At 35.3% G+C, this 9495-nt stretch overlaps 1 protein-coding gene across 4 annotated transcripts; it reads left to right on the top strand.

The window, feature by feature from the left end:
* Positions 1-1942: 1942 nt before the first annotated feature.
* LOC104213118 (protein REDUCED WALL ACETYLATION 3-like) lies at positions 1943-9126 on the top strand. Of its 4 annotated transcripts, none has more exons than XM_009762551.2 (16): positions 1943-2301; positions 2862-2953; positions 3289-3429; positions 3514-3570; positions 3651-3723; positions 4481-4639; positions 5036-5185; positions 5296-5551; positions 6099-6214; positions 6298-6384; positions 6503-6591; positions 6750-6812; positions 6978-7034; positions 7696-7792; positions 7907-8065; positions 8669-9126. In XM_009762551.2, the coding sequence occupies exons 1-15, from the start codon at positions 2266-2268 to the stop codon at positions 8060-8062; spliced, it is 1629 nt and encodes a 542-aa protein (XP_009760853.1). In that variant the 5' UTR covers positions 1943-2265; the 3' UTR covers positions 8063-8065; positions 8669-9126. The 4 variants fall into 4 exon arrangements, with proteins under 4 accessions (XP_009760853.1, XP_009760854.1, XP_009760852.1 ...); XM_009762552.2 differs by having other exon boundaries at positions 1944-2301; positions 3292-3429; XM_009762550.2 differs by lacking the exon at positions 1943-2301 and adding an exon at positions 2597-2746 and having other exon boundaries at positions 3292-3429.
* Positions 9127-9495: the final 369 nt, after the last annotated feature.

Genomic DNA, 9495 nt, shown 5'->3' with positions numbered 1-9495 from the left:
TAAAATTTAAACTTTTCCCGCATTGAACCCGTAACCCGCCTAAACCCGCAACCCGCCCCGCTTTAAAAATTTTAAAAATTATTTTAACCCGCCCCGCACCGCACCCGCATCAAACAAAACCCTCACCTCACCGCATCCGCCCCACCCCACCCTGCCCCGCCCCCGCCCTGCCGCATTGCCACCCTACCACCACCTTCCTCAATCACAACCACAACCACCACCACCACCCACCATTATTAATTATTACCACTCACCACCACTATCCTCAACCATAATTACTATCACTACCAATCACCACTAGCTACTACCCAGAACCACCACCATCAACCAAAACTATCACCAACCACCACCTCTAGTTGCTATTTTCAAATAAAGATAAATTTTATATATTCAGATATTAAAAACTAAATAGTCTTAATCATTTAGTATTTAGATCTTGATACACGTCTTAATATTCAGATGTGTATTCAGATTTGGATGTCTTAATCTTAATGCACATCTTGATATTCAGATTCAGACGTCTTAATCTTTAAAAAAACAAACAAATGAGGCTTAAGCTCTTCACTTCAAGGTCAACTTTGAAAAAAAGAATTTAATCAAATATAATGGATCACAAAAAAATGCCAAAAAATTCAATTAAAGTGGATCGGAGGGGTATTTGATAGGCTTCACTAATTGAATTGCAACAGCCGCAGTGCTTTTCCTCGATTAATCCAATGTGGTTCCCCCCTTTTTGATAAATGATTTAAAGGGTATGGTGTGTTTAGCATAAGGAAAAAAATATATATTAAAAAGTAAGTTATTTTCTAGTGTTTAATTGCCAAAACAATATTTTGAAAGAGTACATTTTCCAAAAAAATTAACTTCCCTAACCTTTGGGCAGAAGTTTACATTCATTACTAGCTCACCTCTAAACTTTAAAAAACAACTCCAAATGAAACTAACACTGATGCGTTCGATCTTGTCGTTGCTTATCTGTTAAATTTTATCAACAACCTAAAATCTCTTTTCAGTATATCTCTTTAACCCACCTAACAAATTAAGTTGTTGCTTTATTTGTACTCATAGAGCAAATTAAGTGTGGATTAATCATGTTAATTTAATGAGCTTATATGCACTGCATTAAGCTTATCATCACCATTATATATATATATTCTCTGTTCCAAGTAAGCCTTGATATCTTAAAAGGCAATCTTAAAATAAGAATGCAAGTAACCCAAATCTACAAAGAATTCAGTATCGACAACGATTTTTTGTATATGAGCGGGTGGGAGTACGACTTAATTATTGGCTTGCTTATTAGTGCATTCATGATTAAACTTATTAAAACAAAAGGATAGTAATTAATTCTACATTTGATGATATCTCAGTAATTAATTGTCCATGTGGCAGAGTTCAATCAGCTAATCTCTAGTACTCTAGTTATTTAGGTTTTGTTCAATGCATAGTATAATCAAACGAGATCCTCATTAAATATCTAACATATTCAGAACTATTTCCTCTCAAAAGATTTTCTTTTTCCAATTTGTTTTGCTCTAATTAAGTGTGACCTGTTTAAATTTTTATGATTGAGGGTCTAATATATCTCTTAAGAAGTGTACGGACAACGAAAGGAGATTTAAATACAATATTACAACTGCTATCAGTCAAAGCTAAATATTTTTTTTAATTAATAATATTATGATATAAATTTAAGGAAAATTATCTATTTAATATCTTTAATGTAGTGAGAGTACATAGAATGTGGTAATTTTAATACAATTTCTAAATTTAAACCTTAACAGCTAATTAACGCGTATGAAAACAATGTACTAGCAACTAAATGAAAAAAAGAAAAAGAAAAACCCAACCACCCAAAACCACAACCGCTACCATCAACGGTTGGTAGTGAAAGAAAAAGGGACAGAGACATTTTTTCTGAATAAAATCTGAATCCAAAACCAAAATACAGAAACGCGTAGCGACCGACGTCGTTACATCCCCAACCCCACCCCACCCGAACCCCCTACTGGGGATACTCCTTCTTCATTGCTTCAGATCTCTCCATTTATTCCATAATAGGGGAGGTTTCAACCAATTTTTCTCCTGTTATATATATTCTCATCGTCTCCCATTCTGTATACGTACATATAATGTATGTGAATACACATTCTCATTGCTGAGCTTCAATCAGACGGGAATATCCATTCCATTTGTTTCTCTCTCCTGTTTCAGCGTATTTCACTTGTCGGTGATCTCTATATACTTTTTTTTTTGTTTTGGAAAATGGCGGCAGTTTCCGGACCTCTGACGCCTGGACAGGTACTAATGCTTGTGTTTGTCGTTTCATTTTATAGTGATGAGTTTGAGTTTTTCTTTTTGAAGTTAAATGAAGTTTAGTTTTGGAATCGGATCCTTTAAATAAGAGTTAAACAACGGAAATGTGGGATTGTAGTAATAATTGTGAGTTCTTTTGGGTCCGGATCCGTTGGAGAGTTGAACTACGGTAGTGTACAACTTCAAATAAGTGTATTAGTAGTTAAAATGAATTTTGATCTAAGAGCACTGATATGAGGAGATTCATTTCCTGTGAACTGAGTTTTTGTGTTTATTCTAGTAAAGAGCAGATAGCATGTTATTTGTTGTTGCTGTTGGAGGTTATTAACTGTCGGTAAACAAATTATTCATGTTTTGATAACGAAGATGGAATCTGAAGGCCGAAATGGCTGTTCTTATGGAATTATCTTTGCGTATTATTATCTTTAGGGTAAGAACTGCACCTGCGCTGCCTCAATGTCGAACATTATTTCGTTTTGTTCTTTATTTCATTAAGGCAAATTTGTTGTAGAATCTACTGAACGATCTCCCGTTTCATGTCTCAGGTGTCATTTTTGCTTGGATTCATCCCCGTCCTTGTTGCATGGTTATACTCCGAGTGGTTGGAGTACAAGAAGTGGTTGTTCCCATCTAAAGTGTAAGTTAAACAGCTCAATCCTTGCCATGAGACCAACCCCCCTTCCCACTAAGTTGACCCACTCAATTTTCGACATGCAAATAACCACCGAATTGATCTCCATCCAATAAGGAAAAGGAAAAAGTATTGACAACTCATATATCCCCTTCACTATGGAGCTTGTAGAGTACTGAGACATGACTGCTATTTGTTAATCACTAGTAAGCAGTATCACTAGACTACTTGATTTCTGAAAGCAGCTGTGGTTCCTTTAGCTGTACAAAAAATATACAAGCAATTGTACTATCCTACATTATTAGTTGTCTTATTTGATATTGTTGGCTTCTCTGTGACAGCAGTCATTCAGATAATAATCTAGTTGAATTGGAAAATGCAACAATCACAGAAGAAGATCGAGCTGTCTTGCTGGAAGGAGGTCTGTCAAAATCTGCATCTACGAAGTTGTCTAGTTCATCAATAAAAACAAATATAGTTAGGTCAGTGCACTGTGCATAGTGGTGGATTTTCCTTGAACTTTCTTAATTAATTCTTCATTAAACATTTTTCTAATTATTTTATAGGTTTCTAACAATGGAGGACTCCTTTTTGCTCGAAAATCGAGCAACTTTAAGGGCAATGTGAGTCTCTTGGTTGTTTCCAGTATGCGGGATGCATTTTTCTCCTCATACTAACCTCTTTCTCTTTCAATCTCATACAGGTCCGAATTTGGGGGAATCCTTTTTTATTTCTATATCTGTGACCGCACAAATTTCTTCGCAGATTCTACTAAGGTTCATAATCTTTTAACTTAAAAATAATGCATCATGATATGCTTGCTAGATCATGATTTTGAGTAACCTCATGGATAATGGCGCATGAGCATTTTGTGGTGCACCTAGAGTAATGTGTTCTCTGCATACTGTGTTAAATATACACAGCCAGTTCAGCCTAAATGATTTGATACTTTGTAATCTTGGCCATTATCCACCCCTGTATGTGATATCCTGATTGAACTGTTGGATGTGGAAATTGTGCTGTGTAACTTTTGTCTTAATGTTGTTTCAAAATGTTTTATCAAAACTTTAGCATGCTTTGCTCCAAAGGAACTAATTTTAGTATTATTCTAGAGAAGATGTACTAGCATATATATGATATGCATGCTAGTGTGTAAACTCGTTCGTACTTTCTAGAAATTTTGGATCTTCTCTACTATAATTGGTTTATTTTGGAAACTTCAAATTTTCCATGTTTAAATGTTTTACCACATGCTTCAGACTCATTCTTGATAAATTGTTGTTTTCTTTGCTTTCTTGTGCCCATCCCGTTAGTTTTGTATATAGTTCTTGGTATTGAGAGTTTAGTACAGGATCTGCATTGGTAGTTGACTAGAATGAAGGACATGTTGTCCAATGATTTCTGCATCGTTTGCTGCATTATACTTAAAGTATGCCATCTCCATTGCGGAATTATAAGATGTATATTTGCAACCCCGCAAGTGCAGCTGCTCAAAGTAACAATTTGCTGTTTGATATTGTTTTCCTTGATCAGAGCTACAATCGGGACCTCTTCCTCTTTCTGTATTGTCTTCTGATCATAGTTTCAGCAATAACTTCTTTCAAGAAACACAATGACAAATCAGCATTTTCTGGAAAATCCTTGCTTTATCTTAACCGTCATCAGACAGAGGAGTGGAAAGGATGGATGCAGGCAAGTGTTTTCTGTCACGTTTTTCTTGATCTACTTATTCTTCAGTTTTGTAAGAAGTAAATCTGGACAGTTCTTTAGGGAAATACTTTCCATTTGCACCCTTTGTTCCTCTGTCTCTCCAGTGAATGTGTTACAACATAGTTGCTTGATTCTTGCACAACTTCTTTGTTCAATGTGTTATATTAAGAAGCAGTAAATCATGCAGATTCTCTTTTGAATGCTCAGAATTTGTCTATTCAAGTATCTCCAAAACTTTTGAAAAAGAAGTATCCCAACATTTCATGTGTATATTTTTATTTCCTGTATATTTGAACTGCTCTTTGTATAGCCTCCTACAGTATATGATGTTCTCCACATTTGGCCAGTCTAAATAATCTATCCTTTTGTTTGCAACAGGTCCTCTTTTTGATGTATCATTATTTTGCTGCAACAGAGATATACAATGCCATTCGTGTTTTCATTGCTGCATATGTTTGGATGACTGGTTTTGGGAACTTCTCCTATTATTACATCAGAAAAGATTTTAGTTTGGCTCGGTTTGCTCAGGTAACACTATCTGTTAATATTTTATTACCTTAAATCAGAACACTCTTGGTGGTATCTTACATTTCTTAGGTTCAGTGTTGTTAATATGGTAAACATTGCCCTGTGTGCAGATGATGTGGAGGCTGAATTTCTTTGTAATATTTTGTTGTGTTGTTCTTAACAATGACTATATGCTGTATTACATCTGCCCAATGCACACACTTTTTACTCTCATGGTGTATGGAGCCCTTGGCATTGGCTACAACTACAACGAGAAAAGATCAGTGATGGCTCTGAAGCTAGTTATGTGCTTTGTCGTGGTTATCCTGATTTGGGAGATTCCTGGAGTTTTTGAGTTTCTTTGGGGTCCTTTCGCATTTATGTTAGGTTGGTTACGGTGCACTTACTCTTTTTCTTTCTCCAAAATCACTTTTAATATTTACTGTTTTGTGAGCTTGGACAAGGAACTTCGGTTTGCAAGTTACTTCAACTAAGTTGTGGAAAATTCTACCCACTCTTTCATGCAATAGTATGCTTAAGATAAATATGTATGCCTCTAAGTAATGGCAAATGCCATCATTATATGTTCGGTTATAAGTAGTTCTCAGAACTAATATCACCATAAGTGACATGGTTCAGAAATAGTTACAGAATTTGATTTGATGTTTTCATGAAAATCACCTATATGGAACAATAATCATGCTAAGAGGTGCTTATCTTAGATTCATTCATTATATGCAAGAAAAGTCACATGTAATTGTAGTGTCAATGCTAAACAACTGTTTCAAGTGTATTTTGTGTTTCAAGTAATAGTATGAGCGCTAAAGGATCTTTTCCCCCTTTTTCTTGTCGTCCTTTCTTTTTGTATTTTTCTATAGATCGTTGCGTAATCCCTTATCACCTGATTATAGTTTTCTACTTTCTCAAATTGTAGGATACAGTGATCCAGCCAAGCCAGATCTCCCTCGCTTGCATGAATGGCATTTCAGATCTGGACTGGACCGCTATATATGGATTATTGGCATGATATACGCCTACTTTCACCCTAATGTAATGTTAATAAAACTAATTCCTAATTTTTTTTCTTTCACTTGTTCTGTAAGACTTATATTTGGAATATCTTATCCTTTCAGGTTGAGAAGTGGATGGAGAAACTGGAGGAGTCTGAACCCAAGCGGAGACGAACAATCAAGACATCAGTTGTTGCTGTTGCTGTAGCTGTGAGTAGGATTTATCTTGTTTCTAATATAGCATCAACTATATTTGCTGCTGCAGCGTCTCTTTTTTCCTTTTTTTTCTCCCTCCAATTTGTAAAGTTTTTCATTCCGTTTTCCTCAGGTTGGGTACTTGTGGTATGAATACATTTACAAGCTGGACAAGACCGCATACAACAAGCTCCACCCCTACACCTCGTGGATTCCCATAACGTGTGTATTAAACTTTCTTTAAATTCTATTTTAGCCCTTTATTTCTGAATGTGAACTTGTATACAAATTGCTTGCCTACAATGTGCCAAACCAAAGAAAGTATGTTGTATTTCTCTCCTGTTGTCTTGTGCTACTTTCTCATTAATTTTTTTTTTCAGTGTTTACATCTGCTTGCGGAATTTTACTCAGGAGCTACGGAATTTCTCTTTGACTCTCTTTGCGTAAGATTCTATTGACCCATTTAGATTTTAGCGGTGGTGCTCCTTCATAGACTTTATCCCTTCCTTTTCCTGTCAGCAGATTAATCTTTTCGTTTGTTGTTTTAAACATAGTTGGAGCTGTGTTTATTTCCTCTTCTTTAATGGTTAAGTGCTCAATTTTTCTAGGTGGCTGGGCAAAGTCACATTGGAAACGTATATCTCCCAGTTCCACATCTGGCTGAGGTGTGTGGATTTTACTGTTCTTCTAAGTATAATGATTGTTGTTTCAGACTGAAATAAATAAATGAAGTCCCACATATAAAATTGAGCTTTTACATGGGCCAACTCGCACAGTTTAATTTGGTATTTCTGAGTTCCTGCATTCGAGTCTCACTGTCACCAATCAACACGTTCCACATGCTTGGCCTAAGAAAAGGAATCAGCTTGCTCCTAAGGGGGTACATGTCAAACCTAAAAATATATCAACAGAAGTTTCCCTCTCTTAGCAGTTTAAACTTTTAAATGGAGGCTGTTCTAGCAATTCAATAGTTGCCCCCTGAATTTAATCATTTGTGATCTATCCAAAACATTCTATCACCTTGTGATGTTTCCCAAGTAATATGCTAAACTTAAGCATTCCCGTGTGTTTAAAATTCACAGGGGTATTACTGTACCAATTCCATATCTGTAAATGACTGATCCTTAATCTTACATAATATACTTTATTTCCATCCTGTCTCTAAAGTTCCCTTGTAATGATTTCTTACCTAGTTTCCTTTTAATGTCTCTAGAGTAATTTTTCTTTAATGCTTGCATCTTGTCAGAGATTGTTTAATAGATGTTGGCTGAGTTGATAAAGGTCAGTATGCTTTGAGTTCTTAGTGCTTCCTGATTTCATGTGCAGATCAAATATGCCGAATGGACAGCCTAAGTGGCTCCTGTCCTTTATTCCAGACTATCCTATGCTTAATTTTATGCTTGTCACTGCAATTTATGTTTTGGTAAGCTTATGTTCTCTCTTTTCATTTGTCCTGAACGTTTTTAGTTATGATCTCGTCTGATCCATTTTCTCTCCATCTGTGTTCTCAATCGGGCTTACAACTTCCCTTCTGCAGATATCATATAGGCTTTTTGAACTAACCAACACTCTCAAGACAGTTTTCGTACCTACGAGAGACAATCAGAAGCTGCTTCACAACTTCATTGCTGGGGTTGTGATTTCTGTGTGCATATATTGCCTTTCCTTTATTCTTCTTCAGATCCCTCATTGATGTGTAAGTACTTATCCAACTTATTGACAACAAAAAAAAAGTGTTGTATGATTAGTATGATGAAAAATGTTTTTGTTAAAAAGTATTTTCCTAAAGAAAATTATGTAAAAGTGTTTGGTTATCTTTAATTTTTAAAATGTTTTTCTAAGGACAGTACTTTCTACTAAAGGGAGAAAATGTCTTCTTTTACTTAAAAGATGTGTCATGTCCTACTCCATATCATTTGTTTCATACCAACCAACACTTGAATACTGTTATCAACCTTTAGTGCTCAAATATATTATCAAAACACTATTTATACCTTTCTTATACAGTTATCATATTTTACCGACTCTTATATTTAATCAAACGTTGAAAATGATCCAGAAATCATTATTTTAAGGTAAAATATTTCCCCATTGAACCTTTTTAATGGAAAATATTTTCCTCCATGCCAAGTTCTTATTCTTTTTGCCAATGCATAGTTGATGCCATCTGCTCTGTCACCTCATTCCCCTTCCCTCAATAAATAGGTGTATAAGATCGCTAGCATACATAATCACATGAATCATCCTAGTGTGTACTTTCCTGCTTGGAATAATTTGGTAGAACCATTTGTCTTAACAGCTTCACTCTGGGATGAGACAGTCGTAGATTACTCTAGAAAGATATAAAGTAGATGAGAAATCAGTCATATTATTTCTTGGATGGGATGGAGATGTTGATATTCAAAGCCAGCTTGCTAAGCATGCGAACAGTTTTGAGGAGTATCATTTGCAGTTGCTAAATTCAAGTATACAAGCAATTATTTTCAGAATTAAAACCTGCGTCTCCAAGGGACAACCAGTTGTATGATATGATATCAATTGCCAAGTGTATGCAATTTTTTCTTCTCTTTGCCGTTGCCTTTCATAGTCATGTATGTTTCCACGTTAATCAGTGTAAGAGAGAAATGTAGGCGTGATATGTGTACTTGTGTTCTCTAATCAGCAGACTTGAGTGATTCATCGCTAATGCAATTGTTCTCTTTGAGACTCTTTATTACCGTTTGTGAAGTCTTGAAGGAGACATTTTTTAAGTTCTCAGATTGCTATTCCATGGTCCAAAATTATAGAGGATTACAGAGATATTGTCTTGATTCAACATGCTTGCAACAATAATATAATGACAGTGAATTACTGACAGTGAAAACTATTTAACAATTAACAATAACAACTATGTCGAAGTTGGGAACTACACATATAGTCATGATGCTATTTAGGAATTAGTCAATATTTATTTTGTCCTAAAAATTTAAACTAAAAATCTTAACTTCAAGTCAACTAAAGACATTTTTGTCCTAAAAAGTTGAACCGAAAAATTGTAATTCAGGATGCACAGGCTAATCTTAAATAGTAGTCCTTTAGAGTGGCTACCTGGTGTCATTTCTATGTACTAACTCGTTAATTGGGCTA

The sequence above is a fragment of the Nicotiana sylvestris genome, chromosome 2 (genome assembly GCF_000393655.2).
Source record: "Nicotiana sylvestris chromosome 2, ASM39365v2, whole genome shotgun sequence".
NCBI lineage: Eukaryota > Viridiplantae > Streptophyta > Magnoliopsida > Solanales > Solanaceae > Nicotiana > Nicotiana sylvestris.
Note: the sequence above shows the minus strand (reverse complement) of the source record. Positions and strands in the feature narration are given on the sequence as shown.

Coding starts and splice junctions, on each gene's coding strand:
- LOC104213118 (XM_009762549.2), top strand. CDS start 2,702: ATGGCTGTTCTTATGGAATTATCTTTGCGTATTATTATCTTTAGG. Junction 5,186..5,295: donor GTTTGGCTCGGTTTGCTCAG/GTAACACTATCT, acceptor CCCTGTGTGCAG/ATGATGTGGAGGCTGAATTT. Junction 6,592..6,749: donor ACCTCGTGGATTCCCATAAC/GTGTGTATTAAA, acceptor TTTTTTTTTCAG/TGTTTACATCTGCTTGCGGA.